Below are 27182 nucleotides of genomic sequence, written 5' to 3' on the forward strand. Positions count from 1 at the left end.
AAAATAATTTCTATTATCATCAATAATATACCCTCAATTAATCATCTTTGGTTTTGTGCCTTTCCACTAATGCACAAAGACGTTACATAATGGCTTATTCTATACACCAGAATCCTATCAGTGGTAAAATTAATCAAGTACTATTCCCTTTAATTAACGCCACTCCTTTTTACCCACTTCTTCATCCCTTTGTTTCCTCCACAACTTGCCCTAAATCCTAGATGTCATCTACAAAACCAAGTCCAGGAGTTGGGCACATTGAAGTCAAGCACCTAGTGGAAGCATGGACTGCTCTTGTACAGCAGTTGCCGATGTAAACACTGAGAGAAAAGGCAATGGAGCTAAAGAAAAATAGAACATGAGTGACAGTAAAGAAATAGAGCCGTTCTATTTATGTAACATGCTTATATGTGACTCTCAAAATGCTAAACCATTTTTCATTAAAGTTATGAAGCTAACTTCCCAATATCTTCTTGATGAGCTAAAGATTCCTTACTGGTCATAGATTATTCCGAAAAACAGTAACAGTATCATGATTAATACTTTATCCTTCTCAATACTTTGTTATACTAATGAAACAGAATGAGAATAAACAAAAAAAGGACATTAAATCAAATGTTTTGACTTTCCAAAGTGTCAAAGATTCTAATGCTTTGTTAAGTTCACTAAAAGAAAATAGGAAATTTTACTACACAAAAGATAATTTTCTATATAACCAAATGAGGCTAAATAATCGGAACAAATATCTTAACATAAATTCCACATGAAGAGTTTAAATAAATAATCTCAAAGCATCAAGAATACTAAGGCCAGCATTGTGGTGTGACACATAAAGCTGCCATCTGCGATGCTGGCATCCTATATGGGCACTAGTACGTTTCCTGACTACTCCGCTCTGATCCAGCTCCCTGCTAAAGACCTGTGAAAAGCAGTAGAGATCAAATGCCAACCTCCTGGGATTCCAGGATGAAGCTCCTGACTCCTGGCTCCTGCCTGGCCCAGCGCTGGCCACTGGGACCTGGGACCATCTGAGGGATGAACTAGCAGAGGGAAGATCTATTTCACTCTAATTCTTACTTTCAAAGTAAACAAATAAATCTTAAAAAAAAAGATTAATACCATCCCTCTACTCATAAACTATGAATAAAAAAAAAAAAGTTTAATAGTACAACCAATCAAGTAAAAAAATTTATTATCTATTTGAAAGTCGGAGTTACACAGAGAGAGAGAGAGACAGAGACAGAAAGACAGAGGTCTTCCATCCTCTGGTTCACTCCTCAATGGCCGCAATGGCCAGAGCTGCAGCCATCTAAAGCCAGGAGCCAGGAGCTTCTGCCAGGTCTCCCATGTGGGTGCAGGGGCCCAAGGACTTGGGCCATCTTCCACTGCTTTCCCAGGCCATAGCAGAGAGCTGCATCAGAGGTGGAACAGCCGGATCTTGAACCAGTGCCCATATGGGATGCCAGCACTGCAGGCGGTAACCTACTACATCAAAGTGCCAGCCATCCCCCCCCCCCCAAGTAAAAACTTAAAAGTGAAATACTTTTTCAATTACTAAGAAATTAAAGAGTAAGAGAAATATTTTAATACACCATTCACAACAGATTCAATGAAACTGGTCCAATCACACATTGCTATTGACACGATAAATTGATGCTTTCCCTCAGGGGGCTTGCTCCCCATTTCTTAATTTCAATAAAAATAAGAGTCTAAGAGTGAATATTGAGAAGGAACTCACTAACAGACACTGTTCTAAAGGCTTTCCTAACATGTATACCCTCTTTAATGCTCAAAAACTCAATACCAGAGATTCTATTAATTCTATTATTATCCTTGTTTTATAGGTAAGCAAAGAGACACCAAGAAATTAAGTGGTTTATACAAAGTTCACAAACTAGAAAGTGACAGAACCACAATTTCATACCAAGTAGAAGATATTATAATTCATACACCCCTCATTATGTAGCAAGAATCATAAAATCTTTTTTAACCTAATAATTATGACTGTGAAAATCTGACCTACAAAAATAATATGAAATAAGGAGCCAGCACTGTGGCACAGCAGGTAAAGCTACCGCCTGCAGTGCCAACATCTCATATGGGCACTGGTTCTAGTCCTGTCTGCTGCACTTCCGATCCAGCTCTCTGCTATGGCCTGGGAAAGCAGCAGAAGATGGCCCAAGTGCTTGGGCCCCTGCACCCGCGTTGGGGACTTAGAAGCTAAGCTCTTGGCTCTTGGCTTTGGATCAGCCAAGTTTCGGCATTGTGGCCACCTGGGGAGTGAACTAGAGGATGGAAGGCCTCTCTCTCTCTCTCTGTTTCTCTCCCTCTGTCTCTTTAACTCTGCCTTTCAAGTAAAATAAATAAATTTAAAAAAAAAAAAAAGAATACTAAATAAGGAAACCTGTCTGTCAGAACATTACATGGCAGCAGAGGAGAGGGGGACAGAAGAGCAATACGGGAGATGGCAGGGGCAACAAAGGATGGTGTGGTTATTCATTTTACTCAGCAGAAAAGCAAGCACCTTTCAAAAATGTTATAAAGGTTTTCAACATGGAGGTTCTATAGTATGTACTAAGAGGGCAAGTAGGCTAACAAAATTCTATATATACAATGATTAACACTGTAAAAGTCACAGGGAAAAAGTTGGAAAGAAAACAGATCAAAGTAACAATGTCAATATTATAGTCATAGAGAAAAGGGTGGATTTTATTTCCTTTTCTCCACATTCCAAATGTTCTGTAATTAAAATATGATTTTAAATAAAATTTAAGCAATTCAATTTAATAGATTTCCACAATTAGAAAGTCACTGGTTATACAATAATAGCAGAAGAAATGCAGGATGAAACTGAAAAGCATAAAAATGCTTTGACTTGTTTTAGTGGGAAAATCTAACATATTTCTTAAAAAATTTTTTTTAACATTTATTTTATGTATTTGAAAGCCAGAGTTACAAAGAGAGAGGGAGCGAGAGATCTTCCATCCGCTGGTTCATTCCCCATGGCTGCAATGGCCAATGCTGGGCTAGACTGTAGCCAAGAGCCAGGAGCTTCTTCCAGTCTCCCGCAAGGGGCCCAAGCATTTGGACCATCCTCTACTGCTTTCCTAGGTACATTAGCAAGGAGCTGGATCAGAAGTGGAGTAGCAGGGACCCATGGGGCCAGCGCTGTGGCATAATGGGTAAAGCCACCACCACCTGCAGTGCCAGCATCCCATATGGGTACCAGTTCAAGTGCTGGCCAACTGGGGAGTGAACCAGCAGATGGAAGATCTCTCTCTATCTCTCTCTCTTCTCTTTCTCTCTCTTTGCCTCTCCTCTGTGTAACTCTTTCAAATAAATAAATAAATCTTTAAAAATACAAAACAAAAAAACCTGTGTCCACACACGATGCTAGCATCTCAGGCGGCGGTTGACTTTATCTGCCATGTCACAAGGCCAGCCTTATATTTCAAAAATTTTAGAAAAGAATTCTGGCAACGGAAGACTGTCAGTGTTGGGACACTTGTCACCTACACTGGACACCTGCATGAAGCTCCAGGTTTTGGCCTGGCCCAGCGCTGGCCTGTTCTGCCATCTAAGGAATCAATCATTATCAGATGAAGATCTCTGTTTCTCCCTCTCTCTATCTATAACTCTTTCAAAATAAATACGTCTTTTAAAAAAAGCAGTAATTGGGGCCGGCGCTGTGGCACAGGGTTAAAGCGCTGGCCTGAAGCACCAGCATCCCATATGGGCACTGGTTCTAGTCCCAGCTGCTCCTCTTCCGATCCAGCTCTCTGCTATGGCCTGGGAAAGCAGTAGAAGATGGCCCAAGTGCTTGGGCCCTGCACCCGCATGGGAAACCAGGAGAAGCACCTGGCTCCTGGCTTCGGATCAGCGAGATGCGCTGGCCACAGCGGCCATTGGAGGGTGAACCAACGGCAAAAAGGAAGACCTTTCTCTCTGTCTCTCTCTCTCACTATCCAGTCTGCCTGTTTAAAAAAAAAAAGAAGAAGAAGAAGAAGAAGTGGAGCAGCCAGGACTTGAACCAGTGCCCATATGGGATGCCGTCATCACAGGAGGCAGCTTTACCCGCTATGCCACAATGCCAGCCCCTCTACCTCTCAAATTATTTTAAAAAAAATATTTAACTGCAAAATCTGTACACTGAAAATTATAAATATTGCTGACAAACTAAGTAAGTTCAAGTTATCTCATCTGAAACTTAGTAAGTACATATGGTAGAATTATTACTTCCAGTCTTAAAATTATTGCCAAAGTTATTTTTCTAAAAAAGATACAATGTTACTCCTCTTTTTAACATCCTCAATGATTCCCCATTGTCTACAGTAAAAATTTTGAATTCTCAATTTACTCTCCCTTTCTCACTTCCTCCCATACTTCAGAGTTTTGTCACAAGCAAAGGTCAAGTTAAATGTCTGGCTTCAAATCATGATTCAACCAACTACATGACCTTCCTGAAATTTAGCTCCTTATTCTGCAAATCTGGAACTAATGATTACACCACATGTGATTATTAAGTATCAAATAAGGTAATGTCTGGTAAACACTAGGACTGCCTAACACATAATGGCTAAGTAACGGTGCCTCAACTTACTCCACCACAAACGATCACTAAGGTTTGTTAGTACCCGTCAAGATTCCCTGTGGTACGTTCTTCCTTCTCTACATTTCCTTTGCACTTGTGCAATCTTCTATTACAGAATTCTACATTGCAGTTTAAAACTGAAGGTAGGCCGGCGCCGCGGCTCACTAGGCTAATCCTCCGCTTTGCGGCGCCGGCACACCGGGTTCTAGTCCCGGTGGGGGCACCGATCCTGTCCCGGTTGCCCCTCTTCCAGGCCAGCTCTCTGCTGTGGCCAGGGAGTGCAGTGGAGGATGGCCCAAGTGCTTGGGCGCTGCACCCCATGGGAGACCAGGAGAAGCACCTGGCTCCTGCCATCGGAGCAGCACGGTGCGCCAGCCGCAGCGCACTACCGCGGTGGCCATTGGAGGGTGAACCAACGGCAAAAGGAAGACCTTTCTCTCTGTCTCTCTCTCACTGTCCACTCTGTCAAAAAAAAAAAAAAAAAAACTGAAGGTAGGAATCTTGTCTCATTTTGTACCTCTAGTGTACAGTACACAGCAGATGCTCACTAGATATCTGCCTTTGATTTTGCCTACATCTTCCTTTGGTGTAAATCTGAATGAGAATAAAGCATGTGCTTTAAGAGAAAACTTGGAAAAAAAGAAAACAGATTTTAAGTCACCTGTAATCTAACATTACAAGGCTATTTTAATATTTGGTCCCTTCCTCCTTCTATGTGAGTAGGAAAAAGGAAAAAACATGAAGTACAGTAGAGAAATAATAAAAAGCCTATGCTACTGTATCATTTTCACCTCTGGAAATGTTTTTAATATTTAATAGTATGATTAAATAAATATGCTTTAATATAACAGCCTATCAGTCACTCTGAATTATAGGTAACAAAATACTCCGAAGTTAAATATGAATTTTGGGGCCAAAATAATGTTACCCTCTCTGGTATCCTATCCTTCCTTCAGTCCATCATTCCCTATTTATGTGAAAGGCAGAATGACAGAGGGAAAGAGGGAAAGGGAGGGAAAGAGGGAGGGAGGGAGATCCTCCATCTGCTGGCTCATTCCCCCAAAGGGCCACAACTGCCAAGGCTGGCTGGGCCTGGCCTAGGACAGGAGTGCAGGTCTCACACGTGGGAGACAGGGATCCAGTTATGTTAGTTATCCTTCACTTCTTTCCCTGGGACATAGCAGAGACCTGGAACTGAAACGGATTAGCTGGTACTCAAACCAACACTCTGATGTGGGAAGCTGCTGTTGGAAGCAGTGGCTTAACCCACTGTGCCATGATGCTGGCCCTTCTGGTGATCACTAGTGTTCACCAAAGAAATGCATTCTCCCTCCAAAACCATGATTGGATTTCACTTCCTGTGGCTAAAGAAATGCGAAACAAGAACTGACATGTGTTACTTCTACATGGTAGTTTTCCTTTTTTTATCTGAAAGGCAGTTACCAGAAAGGGGAGGGGGTGGGAGAGAGAGGAAAAAGGAGGGAGGGAGGGAGGGAAGGAGGGAGAGAGAGAGAGAGAGAGGAAAAGAGAGAGAGAGAGACTGAAATCTACCATCCACTGCTTCACTTCCTAAATGGCCACAAAAGCCAGGGCTAGGCTATTCCAAAGCCAGGAGCCTGGAACTTCATTCAAGTCTCCCTCATGGGTGGCATGAGTCCAAGTACTTCAGCCATCCTCCTGGGCTTTCCTAGGCACATTAGCAGAATCAGAAGTGGAACAGTTGGTACTCAAACCAGCACTTAGACGGGATGTCAGCATGCCAGGCAATGGCTTAATTCACTGCACCATAATGCCAGCCCCTAACAAACTTTTGTTTTTAAAGATTTATATATTCATTTTAAAGTCAGCATTACAGAAAGGAAGAGGCAGAAAGACAGAGAGGTCTTCCATCTGCTGGTTCATTCCCCAAATGGCCGCAACGGTCAGAACTGGGCAGATCTGAAGCCAGGAGTCAGGAGCTTCTTCCTGGTCTCCCACGTGGGTGCAGGGGCCCAAGGACTTGGGCCATCTTCTACTGCTTTCCCAGGCCATAGCAGAGAGCTGGATCTGAAGTGGAACAGCCGGGACTTGAGCCAGCGCCTATATGGGATGCTGGCACTGCGGATGGCGGCTTTTACCTGCTATGCCACAGTGCAGGCGTCCAATAACAAAATTTTAAAATATGAAATGATGGGGCCGGCACCATTACACAGTAAGTTAATTTTCTGCCTACGGCGCCAGCATCCAATATGGGCGCTGGTTCTAGTCCTGGCTGCTCCTCTTCCAATCAATCCAGCTCTCTGCTACGGCCTGGAAAAGCAGTAGAAGATGGCCCAAATCCTTGGGCCCCTGCACCCATGTGGGAGACCGGGAAGAGGCACCTGGCTCCTGGCTTCAGATCGGCACAGTTCCGGCCGTTTCTCCCTGTCTCTCCCTCTCACTGTCTGTATCTCTACTTCTCAAATAAATAAAATCTTAAAAAAGAATATATGGAATGAATATAGGACATTTTTAAAGAAAAAAGAGATAGTCAATAGTTAGCAGAATAATCAAATACTTTGAATGTGTAGATTATAAAATTTGATGTAGCTGCACATTTTAAAGGAAGTAGTAAAGAAATGAGAGCACCCTCTTAATCTTCTCCTTACACAAAACACTTCTACTTCCTCCCTATGCTGAATTAAAAACAAACTGGGGACTCGGGTTTTCCTGGGAACAAGCAGTGGTCTCTACCAACCAACTAGGGCTGGCCTTCAATAGGAATAATCAGCCATCGCAGGTGGCTCCCTATCATTATTCTCACCTAGATCTATGGAGATAAACTAATTGCTCCAAGTGGTGGAGGTGCTGGTTGTGTCTGTATTATCCACTCCCACATTTGTATCCAGATCCTGAATCGACTCTAGACAACTAAGGACTCAGCTCGCAGACTAGAGTCCCAGTTTCCTGTACAGCTACGTTTGGCCAAGTGAACTTCAGGACTAAATTCCAGTCCACAAGATAAAAGATACGGAACTTCTAAGAAGGGTATTTGAAAGACAGAGATGGTGGTCTTGTCCTCCTCTTCCTCCACACTGTTTCAGATCACAGATGTTATAGCTAGGGCCCAAACAGCTATCCTAGAATCTGAGGGTAAAGGACATAATCGAGAAATGCCTGGGCAGTGAGATAAAGGGAGGCCAAGTCCCTGGTAACTCTGCAGTACACAGGTACCAGATCAGCCCTGGTGCCTAACCTGCCAGACTTTGATGCTTTAAAAAAAAAAAAAAAAAAAAACTCCTGTTCAAGTCACTCTTATTCTGGAATTTTCTATCATAAGGACAAACCTCAACTTACTGATAGACCCAGTTTTTGGTAGAAGGTCCAGATACAGAACCTGATGCTCAAATACTTATAACATCTCTGCAAACGTTAAGAAAGTTGAATAAAGGAAGAGGGAGCTGTGGCACAGGTTAAGCTGACACTGGCACAGCCAGCATCCCAGATCAGAATGCCAGTTCATGTCCCAGCTACTACGCTTCTAATCTGGGTCCCTGTTAAAGCACCTGTTTCAGGCAGTTGTCAGCTGTCACAGACAACTGAACTAACAGACATAAAATCTCTCTCTCTCCTCGTCATTCTGCCTTTCAAATAGCAAATTTTTTTTTTTTTTAATTAAAAGCAAGGACACTGGGCTTAGCAGTTATATGCAGCTTGAGATGCCCACATTCCAAATCAGAGTCCTAGCTACTCTACTTCCAATCCCACCTCCTGTTAATGCGCATGCTGAGAAGCAGCAAACAATACCTCAAATGCTTCAGTACCTGTCCAGATGGAGTTCCAGGCCCCTGGCTTCAACCTGTTCCAGCTCTGACTGTTGTGGGCATTTAGGGAGTGAACCAGTGGATGTAAGAGCTCTCTCATGCTCTGTCACTCTTTCAAATAAACAATAAACAATCTAAAAATAAAATAACTCAGGGCTGGCATTGTGGCATAGCAGGTAAAGCTACCACCTGCAACAACCTGCATCCCATATGGATGCCAGTTCCTGTCCCAGCTGCTCCACACCTGAACCAGCTCCTAGCTAATGACCTGCGAAAAGCAGAAGGCTCAACACATAGACCCCTGCTACCCACACAGGAGACCTCAAAAAAGCTCCTGGCTCCTGGTTTCAGCCAGGCTCAGCCCTGGCTGGTGCAGCCACCTGGGGAGTAAGCCAGTAGATGGAAGATGGCTCTCTCTCCTTTCTCTCTGTAACTCTATCAAATAAATAAATCTTTTTAAAAACAAATAACTCAATAAAAGTTGCTGGAAAATAATAATGATTTTCATCATTTGTGCACCAAACACTTTTTGTTTTTAGAGTCCCTTAACTGACAAAACCAACTACTTTCACTATATACTGCTGAACAAAAAACCACCACAAAACAGATTAACTAACAACCAGGAAGGGCATTTGGCACAGCAGGTAAGATGCTATTTGTGACACTGGCATCCCATACCAGAGTGCATGGGTTTGAGTTCTGGCTTCATTGCTGATTCCAGTTCCACGCTAACACACAGTCTAGAAGGCAGCAGGTGATGGCTCAAGTTGTTAGGCCCCCGACACCCATCTGGGAGACAGATAGCCATTTGGGGAGTAAATCAGCAGATGGCAGATCTCTCTGTCTTTCAAATTTAAAAAACTTTCTTTAAACATATAAAACAATCATTTCTTTACTCATGACCTTATAATCTAGGCTGGGCTCAGTTGGACAGTTTCTCTGCTTGTCTTACATTAGTGGTTGTATTCAATAGGCAATCAACTAACAGCTGCGGCTCAGCTAAGACACTGGGGACACTGGGAAAGTAATGCCTCTCTCTTCCAGTGTGGTCTTAGGACTCCTTCCTCTTCACATGATCTCCCCAGCAGGAGAGGTTTGACCTAGCTTCATCCACATCAGAAAGAACAAGAAAGTAGAAGTCAACCAGCCTTCTCAAGTCTTGCCAAAACCAGCATTATTTCATTTTTGCTGCGTTCTCCTGGTCAAACTGTCACATTGCTAGTACGGTGACTACTCAATGGCAATATAACAGACTATCATCCCCATGTTTAGACACTACACAAGTAATACTATGATGGGTGGCCTCTAGCATTCTGTAATATTTGGGGCTCAGCTGTCTATAAAAAAAGGTGTGTTTGACTAAACAGTCTTCAAATTGTCATCTGATTTTATTTTTCTATAACACTGTAAGAAAAAAGTCTTCATAAAGATCATGAGAAATGAATAGTAATAAAAAACTATGCATGAATATCAAATACCTTTGCACCAAAAATAAACATCTTTCAATTCCATTTTCCACAAACTTTAAAACAAATTGGTTGGGGCCAGCACTGTGGTGTAGCAGGTAAAGCCGCGGCCTAAAGTGCCAGCATTCCATGAGGGTTGGTTCGAATCCTGGCTGCTCCACTTCCAATCCAGCTCTATGCTATGGCCTGGGAAAGCAACAGAGGACAGACCAAGGGCTTGGGCCCCTGCGCCCACGAGGGAGACCAGGAATAAGCTCCTGGCTTCGGATCTGCACAGCTCCGGCCAATGTGGCCAATTGCGGAGTGAACCAGCAGATGGAAAACCCCTCTCTCTCTCTCTCTCTCTCTGCGTAACTCTGATTTTAAAATAATAAATCTAAAAAAATAAAAATTAAAAAAATTGGTTATGAAAAACTTGGCCGTACTAATAACCAAATGCTTTAACTCTGGTAAAGCAATCTGATGATAAGAGCTTTAAGGTAAAGAACATGGTTACATTTTGTTATTGTACATGTAAGTAGGAGCTTACTCCAATCTTGTGATCCATGTCATTAAATTACAAAGATTGGGAGCTGGCACTGTGGCATAGTAGGCTAAACCGTTGCCTGTGGCACCATTCTGGCTGCTCCACTTCCAATCCAGCTCTCTGCTTATGGCCTGGGAAAGCAGTGGAGGATGGCCCATGTACTTGGGCTCCTGCACCCACCTGGGAAACCTGGAAGAAGCTCCTGGCTCCGAATCAGCTCAGCTCCAGCCATTGTGGCCGTTCAGGGAGTGAGCAGAGGATGGAAGACCTTTCTCTCTGTTTCTCCCTCTCTCTGTCCACAATTATACCTCTCAGGTAAATAAATAAATCTTTTTTAAAAAAAAATTCCAAAGATCAAGAAACCAAGGAAGCATTTTTTCCTACGCTCTACCAAAAAATGGAATTAAGAACAAAACTACAAAGCCTTCACTGTGATCATCAACTATACTGCTTCTTACGTACATGGATTATAGTGCAAGATAAAGGTTAAAATGGGGACATTGGCACTGTAGTGCGGTGGGTTAAGCCAGCATCCTGTATCAGAGCACCAGTTTGCTCCTGATGCTCTGCTTCCAATCCAGCTCCCTGCTAATGCACCTGGAAAAACAGAAGAAGATGGCCCATGTACGCGAGTCCCTGCTATCCATGTGGGAGACCCAGACAGAGTTCAGGGCTCATGGCTCTGGCCTGACCCAGCCTCAGCCAATTGCAGCCATTTGGGGAGGAAAACAGCAAATGAAGATGTCTTTCTGTCTCTCCCTCTCTATCACTCTTTCAATGAATAAAATAAATGTTAAAAAAAAAAAATCAAAAGTGGACAAGTATCAACTAATATGAAATCATTTTAGGGGCCAGTATTGTGGCACCACAGGTTAAGTTGCCGCCATCCCATATCAGAGTACAAGTTCAAGTCCCAGCTGCTTTACTTCTGATCCAGCTCCTGCTAATGTACCTAGGAAAGCAGTGGAAGAAGGCCCAATTACTTGGGACCCTCTACCCATATAGGAGACCCAGGTAGAGCTCCTGACTCCTTGCTTCATTCAGCCATCTGGGAAATGAACCGGAAGACAAAAGATCTCTCGCTCACTCTCTGCCTCTCAAATAAAATAAATCTTAAAAACTTGTTTATTATCACTCAATGGTAAGTCCTAATTAGGGAGGCTTACTAATAAAATCCTGGTCCTCTCATCTACTTATAATGTTTAAAAATTGGCTACAGAGCCGAAGCTATGGCTCAATAGGCTAATCCTCTGCCTGCGGTGCTGGCACACCAGGTTCTAGTCCTGGTCGCCCCTCTTCCAGGCCAGCTCTCTGCTGTGGCCAGGAGTGCAGTGGAGGATGGTCCAAGTTCTTGGGCCCTGCACCCGCATGGGAGACCAGGAGAAGCACCTGGCTCCTGGCTTTGGATCAGCGTGGTGCGCCGGCCACTGGAGGGTGAACCAAAGGAAGACCTTTCTCTCTCTCTCTCTCACTGCCCACTCTGTCAAAAAAAAAAAAAAAAAAAAAGGCTACAGAAAACACAGGATTAGGTAATAAACATTTTCCAAAGCATTTTGTAAAAACATTATTACATATAATGCTTCTAGGGAACTTTTTCTGGCTGTTTTTTGTTTTACTCATAATGAAAAACACTGATAGAGATTCTGCTGACCTAGCTCTTTTTTTATCTTTCTTTTTTGCTCTTTATTAAGGACATATGTACAAAAAGGAAATCTTTCTCCTCAGCCCCCAATAAATGCTACATCATTTTATGTCATGGTGTTCTATGATAATACCTGATTAATAATTGATTAGTGGCAATAAACAGTAAATCCTTAGAACAGCTCCTGCTAATAACACTTATTTTGTACCAGATACTATTCTAAATACCACATATATAAACAAACAGCAACCCAAAATTAGGTGTACTCTAAGCTCTCTTTACAAATGAGGCAATCTAGCATGCAGGTAAAGCTGCCCCCTGCAGTGCCAGCATCCCATATGGGACAAGTCCTGGCTGCTCCACTTCCAATCTAGCTTTCTACTATGGCCTGGGAAAGCAGGAGGATGGCCCAAGTCCTTGAGCTCCTGTACCCACATGGGAGACACAGAAAAAGCTCCCGACTTCGGATCAGCCCAACTCTGTCCTCTGTGGCCATTTGGAGAGTGAACCAGCGAATGGAAGGCCTCTCTCTCTCTACGCCTATGCCTCTCTGTAACTCTGCCTTTCAAATAAATAAATCTTCAAAAAATAAAAAATGTAGCAACCAGAGTAAAAACATCAGGTAACTTAAACAAGATCAAACAGTTAACTCCAGAGTTTTAGCTCTAAAATCTGTGATGTTGTGAATTTGGTTTTCTCACTTGTAAAGTAATATATTTTAATGATTAGCTTTTAAAAAAAAAGTGTACAGAGGGGACAAGTGTTCAGCCTGGTGGTTGAAACATTGGCATCCTGTATCAGAGTGCCTGAGTTTGATTCCCACCTCAGTGTCCAGACTGCAGCGTTCTGCTAATGAAGACACTGGGAGCCAGCAGTGTTGATTAAAATAACTGGGTTCCTTCCACCCATGTGAGAGACCTGGATTGGTTTCCCAGTTCCTGCCTTCAGCCCAGGCCTGTCAGGCACTGCAGTCATTTGGAGAGCAGGCCAAAGAACAGAAGTTCTCTGTCTCTCTGCCTCTCAATAAATAAAAAAATTTAAATACATAGAAGCACATTTGAAACTACATAGTTTCCAGAAGCATTAATCTTTATTATGTATCCTTCCAAATCTTTATCTGTGCACAACATAGAGTTTAGCTTTGTATGCTTTTTATAAAATATAGTACTAAAATTATTGCTTTACATTTCTGAAAATTTTTTAATCAATAATATATCAGAGGGGCTGGCGCTGTGGCATAGCGGGTAAAGCCACCACCTGAATCCCATATGGGTGCTGATTCATGTCCTGGCTGCTCCACTTCTGATCCAGCTCTCTGCTATGGCCTGGGAAAGCAGCAGAAGATGGCCCAAGTCCTTGGGCCACTGCACCCGCATGGCTCCAGCCGTTGCAGCAATCTGGAGAGTGAACCAGCAGATGGAAGACCTCTCTCTGCCTCTGCCTCTCTGTAACTCTGCCTTTTAAATAAATAATCTTTTAAAAATTTTTTTTAAAAATAATGTATCAGATATTTTCCCACTTCAGTACCCAAAGATCTATCCTTCTTAGCAAAAACTGCATGGTGGGGCCAGCACTGTGGTACAGGCATCCCTTATGGGCACCAGTTTGTGTCCCAGCTGCTCCACTTTCAATCCAGCTCTCTGCCAGTGGGCCTTGGAAAGCAGTGTAAGATGGCCCAAGTCCTTGGGCCCATGCACTCACATGGGAGACCCAGAAGAAATTCCTGGATCCTGGCTTTGGCCTGGCTCAGTCCTGGCCATTACGGCCATTTGGGGAGTGAAGCAGTGGATGGAAGATCTCTCTTGCTTTCTGTGACTCTCCTTTCAAATAAATAAATCTTTAAAAAAAAAAAAAATTGGGGGGGGGGGGGGTGGGCAGAGAGGCACAGCACTGTGGCTTAGTAGGCTAAGCCTCCGCCTACAGTGCCAGCATCGCATATGGGCACTGACCCTTGTCTCAGCTGCTCCTCTTCTGATCTAGCTCTCTGCTTATGGCCTCGGAAAGCAGTAGAAGATGGCCCAAGTGCTTGGGCCCCCGTACCCAAGTGGGAGATGCAGATCGGCCCAGGTGTTACCAAAAAAAAAAAGGACTTGGCTCCTCAAATTCATGGAGACATATAAACCCCTAAGACTTCTGTTGACAGCTGATGGATTAAGGATGCAGACTTGATCTAATTATGGCATCTGAGAGGTGGGCCTAGTGGGAGGTCTCACAGAGGGATGGTTATGTAAGCTGAGTGCACTTCCTGTGTGTGTGAGTCTCTCTGCTTCCTGGTTCATCACATGACTGTTCATCTGCACATGCTCTGCCACTGCCAGCCTCAATCCTCATCAGATGCCAGACTAACAGAGCCACCCAATCTCGAACTGGGAGCTCCCAAAGGTAAGCCAAGGTAAACCTTTTCCTTCCCAGGTTATTCTTCTTAATGCATTTTAGTTAAAGTAACAAAACACTGACTAACAGAATGGTTTGTTGTTGTTGCCAACTCTTTCCTACTAGTGATATTGTTCTCATGAACACCTCTGCATTACGTATACACTAGCCTATGTACAATGAAAGTATTCTCTTACATTCTTCCTCATTTTCCTGGACATTCTTGGTGCGAAGTCCTCTAGTAGTAACTAATTTTCCTAAACCTTTACTATTTTCCACATTCTATTACATCATTAATCATTTATCCTAATCCACTGCAAAATCCCAATCCTATATCCTCAAATGCTTCTATCTTGTAGCCATGCCAAAAACTATATTCTTCCTCTGCAGGGACTAGGATCACTCTTCCTTCCCATCTATATCACCAACAAGCTACCGTTTGCCTTGACTACCTCACAGTTCAGCTATTACCTCCTCTGTCTCCACATCATTCCTCTCTTCCTATGGCTACCAGGGTGTTTTCTAAAATAGCCATCATGGGGAGGGCATTGCGGCGCAACAGGTCAACCACCAGAGACACCACATCCCAAACAGAGAAGTCCTGGCTGCTCCACTTCTAATCCAGCTTTCTGCTAATGCACCTGGAAGCAGCAACTGACGGCTCACGTCCTGGAGTCCCATCACGCATGTGGGAGATCCAGAGTTGTTCCTGGATCCTAGCTTGGCCTAGCCCAGCCCTAACTGTTGTTGCCATTTGAGAAGTAAAAAAGAAAAAAAAAAAAAAAAAGTAAGATCTCAGGATCTCTGCCTTTAAATAAATAAATCTAAACAAAACAGTCATTACGGGGTGAGTATTGTGTTACAGCAGATCAGACCATGCCAGTATGCTGGTTCAAATCCAGAATCCAATCGAGCTTCCTGCTAATGCGCCTCAAGATGACCCACGTACTTGTGTCCCTGCCAACCACATGAAAGACCCAGATGATGCTCCAGGCTCCTAGTTTTGGCCTGGAGGGGTGAACAGGTGAATAGAAGATCTATCTTCCCCACCCACCCCCGTCTTATATATATATATATCTGTCTTTCCCTCTCTTACTTTGCCTTTCAAATAAATAAATCTTGAAAAATAAACAGGGGTCAGCACTGTGGCATAGCAGGTAAAGCCGCCCCCTATAACACTGGCATCCCATATGGGTGCAGGTTCAAGTCCCAGCTGCTCCACTCCCTATCCAGTTCCCTAATAGCCTGAAAAAGCGCTGGAAGATAGCTCAAGTGCCCGGGCCCCTGCAATCCACGTGAGAGACCTGAAAGAAGATCCTGGATCCTGGCTTTGGCCTGGCCCAGAACCAGCCACTGTGGCCAAATGGGGAGTGTACCAGCAGATGGAAGATCTCTCTGTCTCTCTCTTGTCTCTCCCTCTCTCTGTAACTCTTTCTGATAAATAAATAAATCTTAAAAAAAAAAAAATGGCTAGGTGGATTTGTAACTTTTATATATATAAAATAGCCATCAACTCACCAAATATTTGAGACCCCACATTCAACAGAACAAAATGCTAGAGATAACAAAGTAACTGGGCCAGGTGTTTGGTTCAATGGTTAAGATGCCACTTGGGGGGGCAGACACCGTGGCTCACTTGGTTAATCCTCCGTCTGCAGCGCCGGCATCCCATATGGGCGCTGGGTTCTAGTCCCGGTTGCTCCTCTTCCAGTCCAGCTCTCTGTTGTGGCCCGGGAGTGCAGTGGAGGATGGCCCAAGTGCTTGGGCTCCTGCACCCGCTTGGGAGGCCAGGAAGAAGCACCTGGCTCCCGGCTTAGGATCGGCCCAGCGCCGGCCATAGTGGCCATTTGAGGAGTGAACCAACGGAAGGAAGACCTTTCTCTCTGTCTCTCTCATGTCTATAACTCTGTCAAATTAATTAATTAATTTAAAAAAAAAAAAAAAAAAGATGACACTTGGGTCTACAGCCCATACTGGAGTATCTGGGATCAAGTCCCAGTTCCACTGTGATTCTAGCTTCCTGCAAATATGTACCCTGGGTGGCAGCAGGTGATGGCTCAAGTACTTGGGTGCAGGGCAGGCACTGTGGCACAACTGATTAAGCCCTGCCTTGCAATGCCAACATCCCACATCAGAGTGCCAGTTCTAGGCCCAGCTAATCTGCTTCCAACCCAGTTTCCTGCTAATGCACCTAGGAAGGGCTTCTATCTCTGCCAGTGATATCAGAGACCCAGATGGAGTCCGAGGCATTTGGGAAGTGGACCAGCAGAAAATATTCCCCTTGTACAGTTGTGTCTCATTCTGTCACTCTGCTTTTCAAGTAAATAGGTCCTGAAAAACAAGTACTTCATTGGGGCCGGCACTGCGGCACTGGTTCAAGTCCCAGGTGCTCTACTTCTGATCCAGCTCTCTGCTATGGCCTGGGAAAGCAGCAGAAGATGGCCCATGTCCTTGGGCTCCTGCACCTGCATGGGAGACCCAGAAGAAGCTCCTGGCTCCTAGATTCCTATCAGTGCAGTTCCCGCCATTGCGGCCAATTGGGGAGTGAACCAGTGAATGAAAGACCACCCCCCTCCTTCTCTCTCTGTGTAACTCTGACTTTCAAATAAATAAATAAATGTTTAACAACAACAACAAAAAAGTACTTGAGTCCCTTCCACCTACATAGGAGATGTGTATTGAGTTCCTGTCTCCTGGCTTTGACTTGGCTCAGCCCTGTCTCTGTGTCTCTCTCTGTCAACTAGACAATGAATCACACTCTTTTCCTGCCTTTCAAATAAATAAAAATTTTAAAATATATACCCTCCTAGTCCCTATTTTATAACCACTAGAATACAGAATAAAGTCCATTAATAGCGCATTCAAAGATCACTGCAGCTTGGCCCCAACTCTACACTAACCCTCTGTTCTAGATACCCGCCACCAGGAAAAGTGCTTCTTACACTTCCTTCCTCACTATGTTGCTCACATTATTTCCTGGAACACTCTCACATTCTTCTCACCCTACTTAACTAAATTCCACCAACTCTTCAAGGTCTAACTGAAGTACTGCTTCCTCCAAGCCTCTGAGAACTCCTCTCAGCCACAGTGTATCTTCTTCCCAAGCTGACTGTCCACCCCAGCATATATTTAGCACTTAACATGTTCTTTGAGTAACATGTGCCAAATGAAAGCTGTAAAATGTCACAGAAGAGTAGAGAAGATACAAAACTTGTGAAACAATTTCACAATTGTGCATTATACATAGTTACTGCTATCATAAAATTAATAGCAAAAACAATTTCCCCATCTTTTACATGAGGTCTTTTCTAAAATGACACAGAGAAAGGACACAAAGAGCTGCGTCATCCCTGCCTGTCTTAATTTGTGCTCTTACATCCTTCAAATTCTACAAATAAAGAGATCTGCACTTCCAATTCTAAATACAATATTGGTCATTCTACTAAATTTTTCACAGTAGCCACCAACATATTATTATGCAAAGGGGCAATCATAAAAAGAAATCATTCCTATTGCACTCCATAACTTCTACAACTTATCTTGCCAAGAAGTTCTAAAAATAGCCACAGTAGCACAAACATAATAAAAAAATTAAGAGAAAAGGAAGAGATTAATCAACTTGCTAAAATTAAAAAAATAAAAATGGACTAGGGTAATACAGAAAATAAAGGAGGGTGGGGGCTGGCACTGTGGTGCAGCAGGTTAAAACCATGGCCTACAGTGCCAGTATCCCATACATGGATGCAGGATCGAGTCCTAGCTGTTCTACTTCCAATCCCCCTCCCTGCTAATGCTCCTAGGAAACCAGCAGAGGATGGCCCAGGTCCCTGAGACCCTGCACCCATGTAGAAGACACAGAAGCAGCAGCTCCTGGCTCCTGCCTTTGGCCTGGCCCAGCCAGGTTACTGAAGCCATTCAGGGAGTGAACCATTGGAAGGAAGACCCCTATCTCTAACTCTGCCTTTCAAATAAATAAAATATATCTTAAAAAATTGATGGAAAAATTTATTCCATTTCAGCTAAAATTTGCATTCAGCTCAAAGAGCTCAGAGATTAAAAATTAAATCACATCCTATCAAGGCTCTCTCACATGTCCTCACCAGGGAAGCTTGCACAGAGAGCATCTAATGTTCTCCATACCTAAAAACTGACTATTCAAAAAACTTATTTTATTAATTTGAACAGCAGAAAGAGAAAGATAACTAGTTCACTCCTTGAAATGCCTCCAACAGTCCAGGCTAGACCAGCCCAAAGGCAGGAGCCAGGAACTCAATCTCTGAATGGCAGCTGCCCAACCATTTGCATCAAGAAGTTGGAATTGGAAACGGAGCCAGTACTCAAACCCAGGCACTCAAATAGGAGCGGCAGGCATCCCAAGCAGTGGCTTAATCGCTGCACCAAGGCCACTACTTACTGAGTTCTGTTTTGTTTTCTTTCATTTTGATATGGGAGGTAGAGAGACAGAAAGAGCTATCTACCATCCCATGGTTAACTTTCTAAATGTGTGCAATAGCCAGGGCGGGGCCAGGCTGAAGCCAGGAACCCAATCCAGGTCTCCCACATGGGTGGCAGGGATCCACCCACTTGAGCCATCACCTGCTGCCTCAGACGGCATGTATTAGCAGGAAGCTGGAATTAGGAACCAGCTGGGCCTGAATCCAGGTACTCCGATATGGGATGTAAACACCCCAAGCAACATTTAGGCCAAATGCCCATCCCTCAAACAGATCCTTTTATCTTGGAAGGTCAATTAAGTTTCATGAAAAATCCCCTCAGTTAGGGGCTGGTGCTGTGGCAGGTTAAAGCTTCGGCCTGTAACGCTGGCATCCCATATGGGCTCTGGTTCAAGTCCCAACTGCTCCATTTGCAATCCAGCTTCCTGCATGGGCTAGGAAAGCAGTAGAAAATGGCCCAAATGCTTGGGCCCCTGCACCCGGCTGGAGAGACCCAGAAGAAACTCCTGGCTCCTGGCTTTAGATTGGCTCAGCTCTGGACATTGTGGCCATTTGGGGAGTGAACTAATAGACAGAAGACCACTCTCTGTTTCTCTGGCTCTACCTCCCTCTGTAACTCTGTTTTTCAAATTAATAAAATAAATCTTTTTTTTTTTAAAAAAAAGAAAAATCCCCTAAGTCATAAACTTCAAGTGCCTTAAGCACAGGGGGTTGGAAAACTCTACCTGCCTAGAGAAACTAGACTGTGGCATAGGAAATAAAACACAAAGCAAGGAAAAAAGGAAGTGTGACTTGTCAGCCCACGGACTACAACTAACATCAGGCATGGTTAAGAAAGTTTTAATAAATCTCTATTGCCAGGGTGGGAAAATAAACTGTTGTGATACTTCTAAGCTTACAGAAAAATCCATATTCATGAAGTTTACATATAAATAACCAATATATTAAACAGAAAATTGTTAAGGAGATTAAAAATCCTATTCTCAAAAATTGGAAATTCCCATAAATAAGTCAAAAAACAACAATAAACTATGCTGAGATCAGGTGAAATTGCAACTGCCAATAGATAAGAAAGGCTGACAGTCCTGGACCACACAGAAGTTAATTTAAAATATTTCAGTGCCTATAAAGTCAAAAATTTCCACATCTTATTTCTTGAAAAACTTCTATCATAAGAATTATGAATTTTACATGATATTAGAAAGTATGAATACTAATAGCAGTATCTCTCAACTACAAACTGTTTTGTTAAACTGTACATATCATAACACAGTAGAGTTTTCTATCTAAGTTTTCTATCTAAGTTTCTAACTAGAGAAATGAAAAGAAGGGTCTCACAAATACAGAATAGCAACAGTCACCTGCTGCAGAGCCATTTTTTGCTGGTCCCCTGTATGACATCACTGGTTATGCCTAATTCTTCTAAAACAATAATGCTCAAGGTGATTTTCTAATAACAGTAACTACTCTCTGTAAAGGAAGTAGTTCAGAGTATAAAGAGTTGACCCAAAGGGGCCAGGAACATGCCTCTGAAACCCTACCCTCACCACCTGCTGCTGCAACACCACTCCAACCCAAACGCTGATGACTTAGTAAGAAAATGGTACAATGTTTTATTGGCTTCCCAATTCAGTAAAGTGAATTTATAGTCTAAGGTAGGAATAAATAAATAAAATCAAGGCTTCAGAATAGTTTCTTTAACATTAAGGGAAATAATTAGATCTCTACAATGTGCATGGTCTGGCAGAAGCTTCTTTTCGCAATAGCAAGACCAGATAAAGATCGTGAGGCACTCCAAATAACCAGAGAATTAGACAGTCTTTACAGTTAAGGAGAACTTTAAGACAAATGTAATTTCACTGTTGCACTATGTACAACAGGAAATTCCTATTTATATTTTTTTTCTTTGTATTTTATTTATTTATAGCGGGGGGAGAAAGAGAGAGAGAGAAAGGAGAAGGAGAAAGATAGATATCTTCTATCTGCTGGTTCACTCCCCAAATGGCCGCAAGAGCCATGGCTGGTCCAGGCTGAGGCCAGGAGACTTCAGCTCCACCCAATTCTCCCACATGGGTGGCAGGGTCCCAAGTATTTGGGCCATATTTTGCTGCTTTCCAGGTACATCAGCAGGCAGCTAGACTGGAAACAGAGCCGCCAGTGTTCTGATATGGAATGCCAGTGTTGCAGGCAGCATCTAAGCCTGCTGTGCCACAACGCCAGCCCCCATATTTACACTCTTCTAGCTACTTTTCGACCTCTGCCTCTGGGGCAGACGTTGTGGCCTAACAGGTAAAGCCACAACCAGCCACACCAGCATCCCACATGGGACCCAGTTCGTGTCCCAGCTTTTCCACTTCTGATCAAACTCCCTGCTAAGGACCTGGGTAAAATCTGTGGAAGGTGTCCCAAATATCTGGGCCCCTGCCACCCACATGGGAGACCCAGATGAAGCTCCTGACTTCGGCCTGACCATTGCAGCCATCTAGGGAGTGAACCAGCAGATGGAAGATCTCTGTCTCTGTCTCTCCCTCTTTCTCTGTTATCTCTGACTTTATATAAATAACTAAATAAATCTTAAAAACCAAAATGCCTGCGTCCCACATCAGAGTGCTTGGGTTTGATACCCAGCTCTGGTTCCTGACTCCAGCTTCCTGCTAATGCAGACTCTGGAAGTCGGTGGTGTTGATTCAAGTAATTGTGTCCCGACCACCCATGTGAAAGACCCGGATGCTGGCTTCAGACCACCCAGTCCTGGCCACTGTGGGCATCTGGGGGGTGAACAAGTAAATGGGAGTTTTCTCTCTCAAAAAAATAATAAATAAATTTTAAAGATTTTTAAAACTCTGCCTCTACAGCACTGTGGCGCAGTGGGTTAAGCCACTGTCCACAATGCCAGCATGTCATTTGGGTGCCTGGTTGAGTCCCAGCATCTCCACTCTACATCCAGCTCCCTGCTAATGGCCTGGGAAAGCAGCAGAGGATGGCCCAACTCCTTGGTCCCCTGCACCCTCGTTGGAGACTTGGATGAAGCTCCTGGCTTCGGCATGGCCCACTGCTAGCCACTGCGGTCATCCAGGGAGTGAACCAGTAGATGGAAGACCTCTCTGTCTCCCTCTCTCTCTCTGTAGCTGACTTTCAAATAAATAAGTTTAAAAAAAAAAATCCAAACTCAAGCAAAGTATAATGGGCAGTACATGGCTTTCTCAATATCCAAAGACAAATATGCAAATCTGCTTTTTCAAAAATATCATAAGGCATCATGTCTAACTTAACACAAGCCACTAAGTTAGAGATCATCTAAATAACAGGAGCAATCTGAAAACCTTCACCTCTATTACATTTCACAAGGAAAATAAATTTTCATTTCTTCGGTGGATTCTTTCCAATGTCACAATCAAACCTAAATTACTTTTGGGACACATTAGCTTTACTTCCAGGGTCTTCACTCTCCAACCACGGGGTCTTTTCTGAATGGATCCTCACAAAGGATTGTAAAAAAGGCACACAAGTGAAAAACCTTCCCTGCTTTCCATTTCACATATTCATCCCAATTAATCAGCTGGTGTGGGGCGGGTGCTGTGGAGCAAGGGGTTAAGCGACCAGGTAGGTCACCTCATCCCACATCCCACAATCAGAAGGCTTTGGCCTGGCCCAGCCTTGGCTTTTGTGGTCATTTGAGATGTGAACCACCAGATGGAAGACCATTATCTATCTATCTATTTACCTATTCATCTCTCTCTCCCTTTCAAGTAGATGAAAACAAGCTTTTTTAAAAAATAAAGCAACTGGTGATTCCATCCCTTCCAAAGACATTCAATGTTTAAGAGTTCACTCAAGGGGCCAACGCTGTGGCGAAGCAGGCCAAGCTTCCGCCTGCAGCACCAGCCCCACATCCTCCCATATGGGTGACGGTTTTAGTCCCGGCTGCTCCTCCTCCCATCCAGCTCTCTGCTATGGCCTGGGAAAGCAGCAGAAGATGGCTCAAGTGCTTGGGCCCCTGCACCCGCATGGGACACCCGGAAGTTGCTCCTGGCTTTACACTGGGCAGCTCCAGCCTTTGTGGCCATTTGGGGAGTGAACCAGCAGAGAGAAGACCTTGCTGTCTCTCCTCTCTCTGGGTAACTCTTTCAAATAAATAAAATCTTAAAAAAAAAAAAAAAAAGAATTAAATAGTTTACAGTCATCAGAGCTGCCAGAACTTTACTTTCTTATAAAGAAGGCTATTACTAGTTATCAAATCTACAAAAAAAAAAAAAAAAAAAAAAATTGGTAAGACTTGGAATTGTTTTAATCATTTTCCAAATTTTTAATGTTTTGTTAGATTACAGTCTGTAAAAACTTTATTTATTTATTTATTTGAAAGGCAGTTACAGAGAAACAGGGAGAGACATATCTTGCATCTGCTGGTTCACTCCCCAAATAGCCTCAACGGCCAGAGCTGGGCCAGGTGGAAATCAGAACAGCATTCGGGTCCCCCACATGGGTGGCAGGGGCTCAGCGCTGTCCTCCTGAGCGCTTCAGCAGGGAGCTGGATCGAAGAGCGGCAGGGATGAGAACCGCAGCAGGCAGTGGCCTGCCTCTGCCATGACACAACGCCTGCTCCTGCAGAAATGTTTTAACTTCTCAAAAGGCCACCTTCTTTATTCATGGTTCGAGAGCTGAAAGTCTAAACAGCAAGGTGGTAAAACCCTAAATCAACCTTTCTTCTGGTGCACCCAGGAGCTGCCCCGACGCAAATGAGCTCATTACAACAGTAGGGGTTAGGGATGTGACAGCATGGGTCTACTCTTTCTAGAATAAGAATTTAAGTTGGAATCTAAGAATCTCGAACTAACCTTCAGTAAGGCCAAGAAATGCTTTCCAAATAAAGTGTGAAGCCATCGAGTTAAAGCTAACTGCACTTGCTTTAAGGGATGCAAAAAAAAAAAGTGGCAAAGGCATCTAAAGTTACTTAAAACTCCACCTTCTTGAAACTTCAGTACATTTTATACCTACATGCTTATAGCGTAAGTTGCATAATGAATAAACCCTAAATTTGTATCACAAAAAAACCGTAACCTATTACACCTAATGTATACATTCTGCACTTGTTGCCATCATAATTTGTCACAGCTAGGTAAGACCTAGCAACAAAATATGGAAGCATGGTGAAGGCCCTGAATCATTTTCAAGGTAAAAAGACAGCAAAGTGCATCCAGTCAAGAGCTTAATGGGTTCCCACACCCCAGGCCTGCTGCGCCAGTTAACACCACTATTTTTACTCCAAATCACTAAACATAACAAAACTATTACAAAAAAAAAAAAAAAGCAGCATCTGAACCACAGAGACAGCCTACCCATAAACGTGCTGGCTTCCTCCACGTCCCAGCTCACCCTCCACTACCAACAGCTCAATGAGACTGTCACACAATGAAATGAGTAAGCAGCGAACGCCATCCTACAACTTCCAGACAGCCACAGACCTTCCACAACACAGTGAAGAGCCACAATAGCTGAGCGGCTCCCTGGCACCAACACGAATTCCTTAATTTTACAGGCAAAGTTGCCGAATGCCTATTTTTTTTCTGGTTTTTTGGTTGCTGGTTTTGTTTTTTTTTTGTTTTTTGTTTTGTTTTTTCTGAAAAAGCCAGTTCTGATCATGGAATGAACTGGGGGAATCCAGTGCTAGCGTAAGCTCAGAAAACAAACGAAAACCTATTGCTAGGCGAGTTACGGCCACCAGTTCGGCAACATTTACACCTATGTTGCAGCCGAATAAAAAGTGCTCTCCGCAGTGTGCCTCGTGAAGGAACACTGGCTACGTCTCCGAAAACTTGAGCACGCTTCTCCCCTCAGCTGTGCGATCACGAGAAAAGAGTTGCCTTGTCGGAGCCGGGCGGTGCGGTGCTGGGTGTGGGGGGAGGGGATAAAGGAAGAAGTCAAATGGCTTCCTAATCTATCATTAAAGAAGAAAACACAGGTTTGGGAGCAGGAAAAGTTGAAGGAGCAGCCAGCTGACAAAGAAAACCCGCACTCGGCCTGTCGGCTCCCCTCCCGACCCCACCCCCGCCCCCCCGCCGCCCGGGCCCGAGACCACCTGGCCCAGGCGTTTTGACAGCTCGAGAGTTTCCCGAGACCCGGCCGCTTTGTAGTTCGCGAGAAATTCCGTCGAGGGGGGACTGCCTGGGCGTGCTTCGCTGTTTGTTTTTTAAATTAATCCTGCTAGGCCAGGACGAACCGCGGAGAAATCCTCTCCGAGACGGAGAAGCCCGGCGGAAAACGCAGCGACAAGGCCGAAACTAAAAAGTAAAGTGTGCGGAGCCGAGCGCCGGCGGGGAGGCCGGGGGCGCGGGCGGCCGCCGCGGGGCGCGGGCCGGGCCGGGCTGGGCCGGCGGCCGCCGCCGCCCGAGGCCCGCCCCGCCCCCACCCCGCCGGGGGGCGCCGGGGCGCGGGGGGCCGCGGGGCGGGCGCCCGGTGACAGCTCCGGGCCGGCGCCGCCGCTGGCTCCCGGCCTGGCTCCCTCGCACTCAACTTACTTCTTTCTGGCTCTCTGGAAAGGGGAAGCGCCATCTTTGCGAGGCCGGCCCCGAGGTCTTTTGTCTGCGGCTGCGGGGCTCGGGGCCGGGGCTCCGGGCTCCTCGGGGGGTGGTGGCGGCGGCTGCGGCTGCTCCACGCTCCGGTCCTCCTCCGACGACATCCTAGTCACCAGGAAAGACACATGGATCCCGGTCCTCCTCCTGGGGGGCGCCTCCCGCCGCCGCGGCCGCCGCCGCTGCTGCTCGGGTTCCTCCTCCCCGGCTCAGCCTCTCGCATTTCCCGCAGCCCCGGGAGCAGCAGCAGCAGCAGGTACCGGGAGAGGCGGCAACATGGAGCGAGCAGGACACGCACTCACACACATCGGCGCGGGCGCGCGCACCTCCGCGCGCAGGGGCCGGCGGGGGGCGGCGGGCGGGGCGGGCCGGCCGGCCGGGCGGGGCGGGGAGGTGCGGGGCGGGCGGGGCGCCGGCGGGTGCGGGGCGGGCGTGCGGGCCGGGGGCGGGGAGCCGGCCCCCGGGGTCTCCGCCCGGCCCCTCCCCCAGGGCCGCCGCGGCGGGGTGCGGGGGCGGCGCGGGGGTCCTGCCCCGCCGGCGCCCCTCCCCCGCGCCGGCAGGCCCGGCGGCGGCGGCGAAGTTTTGACAGCTGCTCCAGTTGTTGTTGTGGGCTCCGGGGCCGCGCGAGCGCCGGCCCTCAGCTCGCCCGCTCGCTCGCTCGCTCGCACTCGCGCTCACACACGCCCGCTCGCTCGCTCTCCCGGGGCAGGGGAGGAGGAAGTTTTGCGTGTGTGCGTGTACCCCACACACACACGAGCGTGGCCGTCGCGCGAGGCCCTCGCCGGGGCTCCCCCGGGGCGACCCGCACCACAGACCTCTCAAACTCGCCGCCGTCTCGCCCACACACAACCGCCTCGCCGTCCTCCGCCCCCTCCCCCCACTCCTCGGCCCCTCACCCGCCCCTCGCGCGCCGCCGCTGCCACTCACGGGGCTCGCTCCGCGCATGCGCCGCTCCCCTCCGCCCGCGGACGCGCCGCCGCCGCTGACCTCACCGCCCCTCCCCCCGCCCCGGGGCTCCCTCCCCCCCCCCCCCCCCCCAGCTCTGACGCGGCGGCCGGCCGGGCCGCGGCTCCGGCTCCGGCTCCGGCTCCGGCTCGGGAGAGAGCCAAGCTGCGGACAAAGAGATCCGGAATCGGGATCCAGGGAGGCCGGGGCGAGCGGTGTAAACACCCGGGCGTGTACGCCGAGAACGAGGCTCGGGAGAGCCTCGGCAGCCCTCACGCGGCGTGTGGAGACGCTACCCGGAGGGGCGCCGGCGGCGTTGGCGCGCCGTGTGCTTTGCGTTTTAGTGGCTGTGGCGGAGAGGAACGGAGTTCAACTTCGCCGTAGTCCGCTTCCAGTTACAGTTTCGTTATGGTAACGTCATGTAAAAAAGCAGTCCCGGAAGGTTTTGCCAAAGCTGCCGAGGCTTCAGAGCACCGTGACGCGCAGAGGGGTAGGACGCGCAACGGCAGGCCCGCGGCCGCGGGTGGGGATGGGGGCAGACCCCCGTGCGCCTGAGCCCCCTCTAGCCGGACGTGCGGTCCGCGGAAGACAGAGGGGCGAGCAGGAGCCTGAAAGACGAGTTTTCCCCAGAAGAGCGGTTACAGATACGGAATTCCAGCGCGCTTCTGATGCTGACAGATAAGCTGCACAAGGTTCCCTGGGCTGCCGGCCCGGCCCTCCCTCCGACTGGTATTGCGGGAGCGAAAAAGAAAGTACAGACTGGGACTGGGGGAAGCAGGAAGACACAGCACCATTGCAGGCGGAGTGGGGTCGGCCGTCATTGTGAACGCACCT

General features: G+C 46.1%; 1 protein-coding gene across 1 annotated transcript in view; it reads right to left on the reverse strand.

Moving 5' to 3' along the window:
- Positions 1-25700, reverse strand: part of KMT2C (lysine methyltransferase 2C) — a 288648-nt gene extending 262948 nt beyond the window's left edge. The window contains 1 exon segment of the mRNA XM_062192886.1: positions 25350-25700. Within this exon segment, the coding sequence (XP_062048870.1) occupies positions 25350-25510 (161 nt within the window). The 5' untranslated portion in view covers positions 25511-25700.
- Between the last annotated feature and the right edge of the window lie 1482 nt (positions 25701-27182).

The sequence above is a fragment of the Lepus europaeus genome, chromosome 5 (genome assembly GCF_033115175.1).
Source record: "Lepus europaeus isolate LE1 chromosome 5, mLepTim1.pri, whole genome shotgun sequence".
In the NCBI taxonomy this organism is placed as follows: Eukaryota; Metazoa; Chordata; class Mammalia; order Lagomorpha; family Leporidae; genus Lepus; species Lepus europaeus.